Genomic DNA, 15,405 nt, shown 5'->3' on the forward strand with positions numbered 1-15,405 from the left:
AGTTATTTTATATAAAGAAAACTCAAAAACACTAGAAGCTTTAAGCGAATTATTTGCTTTAACAAAAAGTTAAATAAAAATATAAAAATTATATAAATTCAACATGCAATCATATTTTGTGGATTTTGTAAAAATATACAAAATGATTATAAAATATATACTATATGGATACTTTGGTTTGTACCGTCCAATGATTCACAATAATAATAATTAAAATGATCCACAACAACAACAACAATGACTATGTTGTGACGATGACGACGACGGCGATATACCAATTCCTACAATAGTAAACGACGATGAAGATTCAACGGAATTCGAATTTGAAACAGCCATTTACTATGGTGATTCAAATGTTAACATTACCGAACCATTTTCGATAACGTGTATTATACCAATAACCGATCCCATAAATTGGCTGAAAGATGGAAAAACTATTATACACCATAATTTACGACATGGTCGAGATGAGCATTCATATATGTTATCAGAGAGTGCTATCGAGGGTGAGTATGGACAATAAAGAACTGAAAGACGAACGAAACTGACAAACTGATGCATTGACTGTGAGTAAGGGAAAAAATAGGGAATTCTTGTATTTCTAAAAGAAGAGCCAATTAGCCTAATATGTTCATTGTTCGTCTAAGATGGTACGGGCCATATAATAGAAATTTTTTATGTATAGATTTTTTTATTCTCGTGTTTTTTCCGGTTAGCTAAGAAACATTGATTTCTCATTTATATACTTTACTTTCTTTAATAAAATGATTTTTGAGGAATTTAATAAAAATTGACAGTGAACTGCTCTTTTTTTCTCAATAATAAAATAAAACTAATTATTAGATTATAGCTGTCTGTCTGGTTGACCAACTCACTTCGAGCCTATATGCCCATTATGATTACGTTAACAGTTTTATTTTAACATATTAATTAAAATTCTGCTAAAAAAGTATTAATTTTAATAAATTTAAGTAAATTATCTTATATCGTCAAACTATACCTTTACGTATAATATACATATATGCATATTTTTAAATTGCAAAATCACGGACAACTTGTATATAGATGTTTAACGCATTACAAATTAGGGTTAACTAAAATTTTGAAATTTAACATTAAGGGATTATATTTCTTTGACATTTCAAATAATTACAGATAGCGTTCATGACTATATATTGGTATGGTACTATGTTATTATAAAATTAAGATTTACTTTTTAAAAGTTTTATATACCTTCTGCTCAAAAAGTACTAGGATTTTGTAAATAAAACACAAAAAATTAAATTTTATTCCAAATTTATTTTATCTTCTTCAAAATGTACTCCTTCTGAAGCGATCACATATGCCAACGCTTAACCCAATCTTCCATACACTTTTCGTAGGCCCGTGAAGGTATGGCTTTTAGTTGCTTCAGCGAATTCTCTTTTACCGATTCAATCGACTCAAAACGCTTACCACGAAGGGGCAATTTGAGTTTCGGGAACAGGAAAAAGTCGCACGGATCCAGATCTGGCGAATATGGTGCCTGAGCGATGACAGTGGTGCCATGTTTGGTCGAAAAATCGCGTACAACAAGAAGTTTCTATAGTAAAAATCGCTACATGCACTTGAGGTAGTCTCACATTAACAGCAGCTGTAAACAAACTAATTGACAGATGGCAAATTTGTACCATATGTCAAGAAAGGGTGTACGTATAATAAATATTGCTAAGTAAAATTGTTATTTTTAGAAAAAAAAATAGAATAAGTATAACGTTTCTGAGAACAATTACAGAAAAATGGTGCATAATAAAGGGAAAACTCTTTAGCAAAATTGTATTATCAAAATAAAAATTAATTATTTAGCAGAGATTTTAAGAATAATGATGTTTTCTTTATAATTGTTGACTTTTTTCAGAAAAATCAGTTAGATTTCAAATGAAAAATTATTTAATGAACAATAAGCTATTTAGTGACATCATTTTTAAGATATAGCGATTTATATGACTACATATTTATTGAAATAATTGAAAAATTATGAACTTTACGCTCATGCGATTTTTTCGTTGTTCGGATCTTGAAATCGCCTTAAGAAGTTAAAGTACCTTTAAACGAAAAATTCTGTATTATTAATTAATTTTTGTGATGCTTACATGAATTTAACATGTAAATTTTGACTGCTGGTAGTTTTGTCCATTTATTACTGATTAAATTATATATTTCCTAAAATATAATATTTCCTTGATTATATTTCCTAAAAATTAAAGAATTCCAACACATGAGTATTCTATATACTATAGATTATTAATATATACACAATTAATTTTCTTTAACTTTAAATTCAGACTTTGCTATATATTTGATTACATAGAGACTTTTGTCGTTATCGATATCGATAGGATCTGCTTAATTGCAGTTATGAAATAACAATTATCTAATAAAAATTAGTAATAACTAGTTTCTAAGTTAAATTACAAACAATCGTCTTATCTATGATTATTTGTGTTATTTAATCATTTCAATTGTGAAAAAATTTATTTACGAATTGGAAATTTAATAAATCATCATTGAAATCAAATAATTTTTTGTTTTTCAATTAATTTTAAGAAAAAAAACAAAAAAAAACACTGCAAGCCAATATTTATTATTTTCACCAAATAAAATCTTAAAATTTTTCAAATACTTGCAAACAATCAAACAATATTTAAACCTAATTAAATTATATTTTGTTTATCACATTATTATAATACATATGTTCAAATAACCATAATTGCATTCAATATTCAATGGTTTTGATAACTGATACTTCACAATTATAATAAAGATATTGATAAATGAAGCTACAAAAGTATTTATAATGGAGACCTTCAAGCTATAACAAAGAGATTATAATTAAACTTTGTACTTTTTATAATTTCTATTACTTTAAAATGTTATTTTAGTAAAAACGTCTTATTTGATTATTTATATATATTAAGTATGTGTGCGTGTATTAGACATTTTTAATGGAATTATCGTTTTTAATCAAATATACTTAATATTTAGTTATACTAATACCGAAGACAGAGTTATTAGTTTGGTTTATTTGTTACTTAACTAATAGTTTCTTCATCTAGAATCTATATAATAAATTAATAGTCCAGTAAAATTTGTTTTTTCATATGGGAAGAAACAATTATAAATTTAATAAATTCTAAATATTACGTTTCTTTTTAGAGGATGACTTCCTAAAATCCTCAGAGGATGACTTAATTATCCTAACATTGTTACTTAATTATAATTAAATAAGTCCTTGCATAATTCCAGTAAGGAGCCAGGAAATTAAAATGTAATATTTTAATCCAAATCGCAAAACAAATTTTATATTTTAAATATTTTATAATATGTCCAATGTACATGTAAATAATTATATGTACAGTTTTTTGAATTATGTATGGTTGGGTGGTTGGTTGCAGTGACAGGCCATTTGGTAACTTCAAATGTACCTCAATTAGCGATTTTCGCCGTTTTGTTACCACATTTCTCGCAAGAACCCCAGTATAGAAGAGTAGAGACTAATTCCATCCCGCTGAATTTAGGTAATTTAATAGGTCTTTCATCTTCACCGTTGAGCAGTCTGATAAACTATCATAGAAGTATTTTCCTAAGGAGCTATATCTTCTAGACGCTAAAGCCGGGCATTCACAGAGAAAATGTATTATTGTTTCTTTCTCCTTCGAATACGAATACGGGTTATGGGGAATACGCAGTTTCTCTGCAGGAGTTCCTACACATTAATGACCAGTAAGAACTGCAGTAAGCCTTGCAGTGTTCACGCGATCCCTTTTGATGAGTTCCAAGAATTTGTTTTTATTATAGGTGGGCCATGTTAACCAGGAAATTGCACATGACCTAAGTGCTTTCCATCTGTTATTGGCAATTTGTAGAAAGTAGAGGAAGGTACTTCTTTTAATGGTCTCCAGGGTTATATAAACCGCCACCGCCAGTGACGCTTCCAGAGAGGCACCAGAGCGGGCTAAACTGTCAGCTTTCGCGTTTCCTGAATTATATATAGGTATAGCATTTAATTTATAGGTATGATATATATAGGTGTGACAAACGCAACTAGATCCTTAGTGACACAAAGTTCAACTAGTATAAAAACCATAAATATATACATTGATAATTGGTGGGTATAATACACCAAGACAGTGAGATCGATAAATACCAGATAACCAAAAAAATACAATTTTTTCGCATTTGCTGTCAGATTTTTTTGCTTTTCGTACAAATCTTATAATTGTAATTGAAGAATGCTTCCAATCGAAATCGAGAAATAGCAAATATTGGTGCCTCATTATAATACTTTTATTGTAAAAGATTATTACTTTTTATGTAAATATTTGTATATCCGTCTTCTATCAAGATCGACCAAGGTCAAGTATTGACATAATTTTCTCGTAAAATTGGTTGATTGTTATATATATTTTATTTATGTTGGGTCTTTACGTTTAATGTTAGGTTCTACCTCCCTCATTAATCTAAAAATAATTAATCTAATTTTTTAGAATTTAGTACGGTTCAGTTACTATAGCCTGAGCATAAGCTTGATTGAACTCTATCTGCATACAATTTATTTAATAATCACCACTACTTAGAAATTCTTCCTAATACATGAAATAATGTACGTGTCGATTAACTTATATATTTAACTAAGAAATAAAAATTTGTTATTTTGAGCAATATCAACAAAAAATTCTAACGTTCGTTTTATAAAATTCATTCAAACAGTTTGAGTGAAAATCTCTAATTTGCTGTAATTTGTGACGTAAGTGTACGTAAGACGATTGGACTTTGACTTTTGAAATAATATGAACTTTTTTCTCTGAATATTTTTATTCTTCATTATCACCCAAAGGTGAGAAACATAAAATTGAAGCGCATATCTCAGTGCGTCATGCGCTAAAAGTGCACGAAGGCAAATACCAATGCAATAATTTACATAGCAGTTATCACTTGCTGCATGTGCGCAGTGACAATGAAAATCAATTATCAACAGAATCCGGTTACGTTACCATACACGATCTAACGCCAAGCTCAGCTGATGAAATATTTACACATACTTTGGCCGAATCATTACCTGCGGCACCAGCCATATCACTGCCAACACAAAATATACCTGTACCAATTATAAAATCAGTACCAACAACACCAGCAACATCAACAGTTTCTACAATGCAGCATCGACAGCATCACCATCATCATCATCATCCTAAAGATATAATGAAGGAACACGAACGGCACAAGTTTATTTATATAAATGCCACGAATTTTGATGGTAATCCACGGGGTTCATTAATTTCATCAAACAAAGCTTCATCAGTATCATCGTCACGTGATAGCCAAGAAAATATTGGTATTATTAATTTTGAATATATGTCGCCAACGTTGAAAAAAAGCAACGATATAAACAATAATAACAAAAATAACAATTACAACAACAACGAACTTACGACAGTACCTTGGCAGTATTCAAACACGAATAATATGTATAGTGGCGGCGGTGGAACAAGCATGTCAACACGCCCATCAACGCAACCTTCACCACCATACATACCACCACCACGAACACCATATTTAGCTGGAACAACACTAGCACCAGCTGTTCAACAATATTATACGCCACATTATCAAACAACAGACAAACAACAGCGTCATCATCATTATCCGATCACTGCCAATACAGCTGTCACCGTACAAGATTACGAATTGCATCATCATCATCAGCAGCAACAACAAAAGCAACAACATCATCAACTACAACAACAGCATCAACAAAAAACTCAAATTCCACAATTTCCATTGCAAACAATACCATCAACATTCCAACATCTGCAGCCGACGCCTATGCAGACCACATACCAAACTATAATGTATCCAACACAGACACAAACACAAACGAGAACAACTATGATAAATCCCTTCCAACAATATAATCAGCAAATGCAACATGTGCCAAGTGACGGCTCAACAGCAACAACAACTCTTCTGACATCAGCGGCTTATCCAGCTGTGACTCTTACCGCTGCTACCTCAACGCCAGTGTCGACGCCAACATACCAAGTATTCTCAACACCAATGCATCCATTGCATCCAATGCAGCCAATGCAACCTATACATCATCCGAATATGCCAATTAAGAATGGTGAGCCTTATTATTATTAGATTTTTTTTTAGCTTTTATCGCTAAAAAGAAAAAAAAAAGCAAACAAAAAATCAAAAAAAAAAAAATAGATAAAAATATATCAAGTAACCCAGCGCATCAACCAACGCATCATCAGCCTTCAACTTCACCCAACACCATGTCACCATGCCACCAAGCTACCACTACCACCACAACCACTTAATCAAAACCAAATCAGCCATATTATCGCAATTGACCATGGACTTAAATTTGAAATTGGTTTTTCCCTACTTTTCATTTTGTATTTTACTTTTCAACTACAATTTTGTTTTTAAAATTTTAATTAAGTAATTTTTCAATTTGTATGAGCTGTTGTTGTTGTATTGTTTTAGTACATATTTTTAGATAATATTGCTTGTGAAACGCTAAAATCGCAGTTATACCATAGAATTATCTAAGAGGCTATATACTTTTTTTTCATCTTTCAATTATCTTTATCTTTGAATTAATTTTAAATTTAAATGTCCTTCTCTAAAGTTATTATAAATATAATATTTATTTATCTCTTATATATTTCAAATTTTGTTTTTTTGTTTGCTATATTATTTAAAACCTTTTCTTAATATATTGTGTCTTAAAAGTGTAATTTTATCTAGAAGTATATAATATATATATACACGTATACAATTTGAAATTTTTTTGCCTTAGAGTGCTTTTTAGCTTCAACTGAATTCTAATCTTAACACAAATTGTTCTATTATTTTTATTTTATTTTGCAATGTTATGATATATGTATGTTTCAATGTATATATAGATGTAGTTTCATTCATAGCTATACTAGTTTGATTGAAAGTTTGTCTTAATAATATATTAAGTCTTACATCTGCTGATATTACCTGTCCTTCAATGCTTATGTCAAGTACTGAAATAAATTTTTAGAAGAACTGTTACATATTATTAAGTATAGTAATGTTTAATAGATTAAACATTATATAACATTATATATAATATGTGAAATATATTATATATTATTAAGAATTATTTACTATAAAAACGAAAAATGTTAATATTTTATTTTCAGTATAAGAATTTAAGGTTTTTATATACAATATAATTACATTAAAACTTCGGCATTATAAGCTATTCTTTCAATAGTTGGTCCAGCAATAGCGAACCTTTGGTACATACTGTGAATATTTCTCTGACACCTTATGTCTTTTAAAATATGGAACGACTATTTTATATGCTTTTTAAAGATTTAGGTATTATATAACTACGCGCTTGTAAAAAGATTCGCGATCGCTGAAAAATTTAATCTTCAAATTATGCAAAATCGAACAACAAATTAATATGTATATTTATATATAAATTTGATAAAGATGGCTTAGAGCCCATTAACTTCTTCTAATTAAGGCTGTAACGATTATACTTTCTTTCTACCACACTCTTATTGCTCAAAATCTATCAACAAAAAATTTATGATTTGATGATTTTAATTATAACATACAGATAAGATAACATCCATCGAAAGGGTTTAACATTTAGAAACTTATAAATAAACATTTACCCAACACATCCTAATAGTACATAGAAAAACTCCTAAAAAAATGAAAGAATTATATAATTCATAAAACTTGTGTGATGCAGACAAGAATTTTTTGAAAAGTTTTATTTATTCAAATTATTTTGCAAAATTTAAAAAAAAACAAATCGCACAAACTAATTTTGCAAAAACAAAAAACCCAAAAATCGTTTTTCATTCCTTAGTAATACAACTAAAACCAAAAAAAAATACTGTCACATAATCTATATTTCAGAACACAATTTAATTTGAAAGCTATAAACGAAAAAAATAAATTTTAATATTTTTTGAACTTAAACTGTTATTAATTTTAATATGTTACAGCTTTATATTCCAATAGGTACTTATACAAGAAAGAAGAAGAGTTTTATTGTTATATTAAGTTAAGGTATACCGTTGCTATTATTTTGTGCTATTGTATCATTAAATTTTCTTAAATATTTATGCCCTGTTATTGATGCGATTACCTATTAGAGGTATTCACTCTATTTTTCCAAATCATTGCAAGGTGCACAGATTCCGCGAAGTGCCAATGGACAACAACAAAATATACGCAAAATTTTTTTTGCAAAATTTTTTGCAATTGCTTGCAATCTTGCTATACCTAAACCCATGTATATATGGTTGCAACAAAACAAAAAAGGAAATAAAAAAGCAGTTTTGAAATCTGTTGCTTCTCACGTAGATGTTGCAATTTTGCAACAGAGGTGTTCTTACACTCTTGCATATTTAGTATAGCATCCTTGCATTTCGTGCACCTTGCAATGACTTTGCAAGACAGAGTGAATACCCCTATTATATATAATATATTATTGATTGCCAAAGAAATTATACTTAAGTTTTCAAATTTGCTAATAGTTCTACCAAGCTTTCTGTCTACAAGTAATTCCAAAGTTTATAAATAATCTTTGCATCTGTATAAGTTATAAGTTAAGTATAAGTTAAGAAATATTTTTCATATTAGATGTGTTCTACCAATAGTTCTTACATAGGCTAAGATGATGATGAGGAGATCTTGTGACATAATAGATCTGGGTGAACTTTATTTAGTGTTCTCACTTAAATTGTTTGATGCCTCTCTGCACTACGGTTGCTATCTTCGTACTTCCGTTTAATACCCGACATAAATAATTCACCGTATTCTCTTGGACAACCTTTGAGTCCTGTACTTCAACTTTGCTGTTGGTCACATACGTTAATAATTATAATTATATCTATAGAGACATAGGTGTTTCATATATACAGAAATATATATCAAAACTCACTCACAAGTATTTCTCTTATCTTTCTATAAATAAGTACTTTCTGCTTTAACTCTTTCTAAAGGAATGGATTTCAGTCCATGATTTTCTTTATTTTCTTAACTAATTTTTTATTTAATTTAGTGCTATTTATCCATATTTATATTTTCTTATTGTTATGGTTACCATTAAAATTGTTTAAAATACTTAAATTATTTAAAAGTGAAAATTAACTACTTATTTATATAAATTTACATAAATTTATAAAAATATATTAATATATAAGTATATATATATATCCATATATGTATATATATGGATATGTACATGTATATGTATATAAATACAATATATTTTATTTTCAACACAACAGTAACTTATTTGCAATCATTATTCGTCTCATGTTTGTATATCCGAAAAATTATCATAATTAAAAAGTAATTAATTGCGTTTATTGTGTTTAATTGAAATTATAAATAAATTATTTAAATTTTTATTAAGTGTGCAAAAAAAATATAAATGTTGATGTGTTTAATTATTGAACTTTTGTATAAGTAAATTGAAATGGAAAATTCATCAAATTTAGTGCAAAGTTGTTTGTATCAATGGTCCGTCAGGCATATTGTGCATATAAATATATTAAAAATTACTTTCATTTATAATTATTATTATTTTTTATTTTTTATTAAGTTTCTAATTATTGTATTGTGAATTTGCTAATATCTTTAATATATGTCGCATATTAAATGTATTTATTATTTAAAAATAATTAAAAGAAATATTTAATATTTCAAGTCGGATTGTATACAAAAGAAGTAGTAGCTATGTAATTATGTCGTCTCCTAGCACAATAATTATTTATTTTTCTTTTATATTTGTTTATAATATCTATTTTACTTTAATTAGTCTTTATTTATTTATTTTACCGTAAATTATTTTTACTATATTTTCAACTATTTATTATGAATTTTTACAAAATTTCAGCATAGCATTTTTATCATATACGTATCACTTATCCTTAGCCAAATACTATTAGTGTAAGAGAGACGAAATGTTTTTTAATGCTACTGCGCTTTTTACTATCTATGCGTATTGTATACCTAAGCTCTCTCTATATGTTGCATTTTAGAAATGTATATTAGTTCTCTCTAATCGAATAATGTTAGATTTGTTCTAATTTTTGTATTGAAACTCATTACAGAGCCAGATTTTTTGGTGCCAAACTATGATAATGCAGAACAGCAGTTAAAAGTTTTCGAAATCAGATCGTCATTAGTGCTTAGCTGTAATGTAACTAAAGATGGTATTGATGAAGTTACATGGTAAGTATATATATATACATATATATATATATTTAGTAATGAATTATATTAAGTTTTTTTTCTGTTCTAATAATATAGCTGTAGGTTTTAAACATATTTAATGTAATGAATCTTAAACTTGTGATCAAAAAAGAACGAGATTATCCAATCGATATTTTTTTTTTTGCTTTTACGCTGGCAACACTATTCTGTCAAAGTTTAACGCATATCGTACGATTAGTTTTTGTTTGGCGTCTATACAAAAAAGTCGAAAAATTTTCGTTGGCGATTTTTATAATGGATCAAAAATTAGAACAACGTGCGTGCATCAAATTTTGTGTTGCAAATTGATTCAAGTGTGCCGAAACGTTGAAAATGTTACAAAACGCCTTTGGTGATTTGTGTGTGTCGCAACCACGAGTATACGAATAGTTTAAAAGATTCAAAGACGGTCGTACAAGCTTGGACCATGATGAGATCCCTAGCCGCCCAACAAAATCTGTTACTGAAGAAAACATTGAATCGGCGAAGCAGATCATGTTGGAAAATCGTTGTGACCCGATTAGAGAGATTGCAGTCTTTTTGGGCATCTCATATGGATCGACATTTAAACTGATGTTTTGGGTTTGAAACACGTCGCTTCTCGGCTGGTGACAAAGAAGCTGAGTATAAGGAGTATTATGCGTCATTTGCGTGAGGCCATTCGCAAAAAGAGGCCAGATTTATGGAAGGAAAATTCATGAATTTTACACCACGATAACGCACCGGCTCACAGAGCGTTGGTTGTGTCGCAGTTGTTGGCCAAAAACTCCACCAATATCATCAACCAAGCACCGTACTCTTCAGATATGGCCCCGTGTGACTTTTTCCTCTTCCCCCGCCCCCGACTGAAATTGCCATTGCGAGGACCATAGCCACGTTTTGAGACCATAAAGGCCATAAAAGAGAATTTGTTGCGTGAACTAAAGGCCATACCTTCGGGGGCCTATAAAACTTGTATGGAAAATTGCATTAAGCGTTGGCATGCATGTATTGTTGCAGGAGGAGAGTACTTTGAAGGCGATAATAAAGAAAATTATTAAAAATTAAAATTTCGCGTTTTTTTTTTTAAATTCTCGTTCTTTTCTGATTATTTTTGATCATTTTTTTTCGGTAGATAATCTTGTAAAGTTTATAATAAAAATAATTCCAGTTAATTAGCAGTTACAGAAATATCTTATCAACTACATTATGAAACTTCATTTATTGATTATTTGAATTTTTAATTAAGATTTAAGAGTTTAATTAAGACTTAGATTGTTTATACTAAGAATTAGCACCGTTGTCAACTGTTAAATAAAAAGCAACCCTTCTGCTTGAAATGAAGTCTTAAATTGCAATATATAATTTTTAAAATTTAACAGGAATCGCGATATTGCGTTTAATAACAATGTAATTACCTTAAATTAAATTCTGGTAGGTTAGTCATTGTGAACAGCAGAATTTATGACTCATGGAAGATTATAACATCGTCTCAATATTTAGCAAGCTGTGAACAGAACATAGTAGTGAACTTTACAATATTTTGGGCAAAACGCAATAAGTTTGTTCTGCGGTATGACCCTACGCTCTGTTATATAAGAAACAACAACAATATATTCTTTCCTGAGTTTCATAGTATAGACCCTAATCAAAATTTTCCAAATTTTTTATATTTTCATTATGATAACCTATTCTACATATGCTGTGAAAATTAGTCTTAACGATAATTTTATACTTTGGCTCTTATCTACTCTCGTATTCAGCTAGATTTAAAATATTATAAATAGTCCTACATATTAATAAAATATTTCTAAAAGCTTCGGCACACTTTTTTCCCAAGTGACGGCTATAATACCTGAACTGTTCCAGTTCAAATAATAACATTTCATCTTACATTTTAAAACGTTGATATTTATTTTAATTAATGACGTGAAAAAATTAGAAAACAATAACTAATTTAGTATCAACATCTCAGACAAGAATCAACGCAACGCGCCAATTACGGTAAATTTACCGCACATCGTTTAATGAAAAAAAAAATGAAAAATAATTGAAAAACACAAGTTGTGTATGTAAACAGTTACTTGACAGTCTAAAAATGATGTATGATTTGTTTTTGTTGTAGATTTCGTTTATTTTACAACAAACTACTGAATTTTTTTTTATATTTATATTCTCATTATAATAATTACTTAAAATTGATTCTTAAAAATCTTTATATTTAAATAAAAAGCAGTGTTTTTGCGACTATAAGTTAAAAAAGTGAATTTTGTAAACTCATTCTTGACATACTGTATATAGATAGATTAAGATTAAATCTTTAATGTACTTTCATCAGTGTTTAACTCATCAGGACAAATATGTTTAAAACCGATTGTACGATTTTGTCTAAATTTATTATATATTGATTATTATAACCAATAAAATAGGAACCAATGGGCAAAAATAAACAATCAGAAAATTTGTTTCTGTTTTTTATAATTAATCTATCTTATAGTTTCATAAAAAATAAGATAATCATTTTTAACAATAGCTTTTTAAATTATTTATGATGTTTTTAAGTATTTACACGTTTTTATAATTCTTGTAATTTAGGGAAAAAAATGGTACAGATGTATCAAAAGTTAAAGAACTTACTGGGCGCTATAGAATTATTAAGCAGGAAAAGACATTTATTATTGACAAAACAGACACATACGACGATGGTGTGTATAGTTGTGTAGCCAATAATCAAAGAAAAGATATTAACGTTGTCGGTAAGTATATGATATTAATTTAATGTACTTCTTACTAATCTCTATTAAAATTTATTATTTATGCAGCGCTCGTGGTTGTAAGAGTGCCTTCAAATACTGGTGTTGTTGAAGGTGAAAAATTAACAATTGCTTGTACCGTCGTTGGTAGCAATCCGAAATTATCATGGGATATTGGTAAGTATTTATGATGTAGGGTATATGATATATATTATTAATGAATATAAACTTATTTTTATTAAATGTGTTTAGGTAACGAAACCATTATTACAAGTAGCAAGGATAGGTACATTCTTAAACCAGATGATAATAAAGTGCAAAATGCCCTTTTGACAATTGAAAATGTAAGTTTAGATGATAGAGGCGAGTACAAGTGCATTGGACATAATGATGCTACCCTGTATGCTAATTATAAAGAAGCCAGTGATGCTTCATATGTTCGTGTAAAAGGTAAGTGCTAGACTATAAAATGTGCATTAAGTAAATGAAATAGACTTGTATCACATAAGAATAAGAATTCATTTCTGTTCATGTTTAGTTTTAATTTGAAAAAAAGTGTGACAATAGATTTATTTTGACATAGATCAAATACCTATGGGTATATTGCCTTTAAACCTTTAAACCTTACTTAACCGTATTAAATAATAATAATTTTAATTTTTCAACCAAACTCATCACATAACGTTAAAACATGGATACTGATTTGAAATTGAACTTTTTAATTTCATAAGCCATCAATATTTTAAAAATGAATAAAGTTAACATACTATTCATCAAACTTATTGTTATGTGTAAACCAGTGCATTACGTAAATTGCAAATAAGTAGACTTTTTAACTTGGAGCTTACATTGATTCTATAAAGAAGAAGCCATTGATTTTGCAAAGAGCCATGAATAAATCTACTAAGCAGCAGTTCAATAGCTGAGGGCATATGTTGCCAGTGCAATCACTTAACCTTACTAAATAAATAAAAACTTCAATGAAATGTAATGAAAAAAGTCTACACTAGTCTTTGCTCATGAAAACTACACCGTACTAATGAACCTTTAAACCACAAGTTCTAATTTTAAATCATTTATTATATCACAAAATCAGGTTTCAATTCCTGAACGTTATCTATTCTAAGAGTTATAATTTGTTACCATCCTCTGTGATAATAATTTATATCTTCAATGGTACGAAATAATTTACATATACCAATAAACTGATAAAGATAAATCTTCTCTACATTAATTCTAATTTTTGTCTACAGTCCCTAAGTAAAGAATTCTAAAAATAATTAATAAACGAATTTTATTCTTTTGTAATTTTGATATAATACAATAAAATAAAATAACAGAATCATATATGAGGCATATATGTTTATATATGATTATATAAACAATCTTATTCACATTATTAGTAAGAAAATATTCTATATATTGTAAAAAGGAATTTTATGAATATTTATTTAAAATGTTTATATTAATAATAATCAATTACTCAATGTGTTCAGTTAATTTACATAAAACAATAATTTTGTTTTAATGATCTGATAACTTAGCCCGTTGTGTGATTATTAAATGTTCAAACTGTTTAAAATTAAATATTAATTATTTATTCTGTTAATTAAAATAATTGATGCATTTCATTTATATATCCTTTATCTCGCATGTATAGGCAAACTTGCCGCCGTGTGGCCTTTCCTAGGTATCGTCGCTGAGGTACTAATTCTCTGCACTATTATTCTCATCTATGAGAAGAGACGTAACAAGAGTGAATTGGAAGAGAGTGACACAGATCCACAAGAACAGTAAGTGTGTGACTTTGAAATTAGCAACAGCTATTTCAACACTACCACAACAATCCACAATAAACAACTGGTATTAGTGGTAATAGTGGTGGTTACCACTACTGCTATCACCTAAACCAACAACAAAATAGAACAACAACAATAGAAACTTTCTAAGTGCTTTGATAGACAAAACTTTTTAAAATGATAAAAATATAAAGTGACGCAAGCAACTGTAACAACAAACAGACACATCTACAACGTACAACATATACAAACTGTTAGTTAAAGTGACGGACCTTTAAAGGGACTTATACAATCTGTACTGTACGAACCATTTAATTTACATACGTGTCAACAACACTAATCCATTTACACATTACAATAAAAAAATTGGTAAACATTGTTGATTGGAAGAACAACATCAAACAAATTTAATGGCAATATAATTTCTATAAAAAAAGATTGCTATTAATATAATTATTATTTTTTTCTTATTAAAATATAATTTTTTAGAAAATAAATTAAATTTAATATTTTGTTTACTGAAAATAAAATTATATAAAATTGAAATACATTTTTTTTAATTGTAT

The 15,405-nt window shown here is 28.4% G+C and overlaps 1 protein-coding gene across 1 annotated transcript; it reads left to right on the forward strand.

The window, feature by feature from the left end:
* Positions 1–247: 247 nt before the first annotated feature.
* Positions 248–15,082, forward strand: LOC119688224 (the record flags this gene model as incomplete). The annotated part of the gene is made up of 8 exons (XM_038102905.1): positions 248–506; positions 4,877–6,180; positions 6,253–6,421; positions 10,167–10,287; positions 12,883–13,043; positions 13,110–13,217; positions 13,293–13,490; positions 14,701–15,082. Coding segments are annotated over 8 exons (2,457 nt in total), but the record flags the coding sequence as incomplete, so codon positions are not given.
* Positions 15,083–15,405: the final 323 nt, after the last annotated feature.

Source organism: Teleopsis dalmanni, chromosome X, assembly GCF_002237135.1.
Source record: "Teleopsis dalmanni isolate 2A chromosome X, ASM223713v2, whole genome shotgun sequence".
NCBI lineage: Eukaryota > Metazoa > Arthropoda > Insecta > Diptera > Diopsidae > Teleopsis > Teleopsis dalmanni.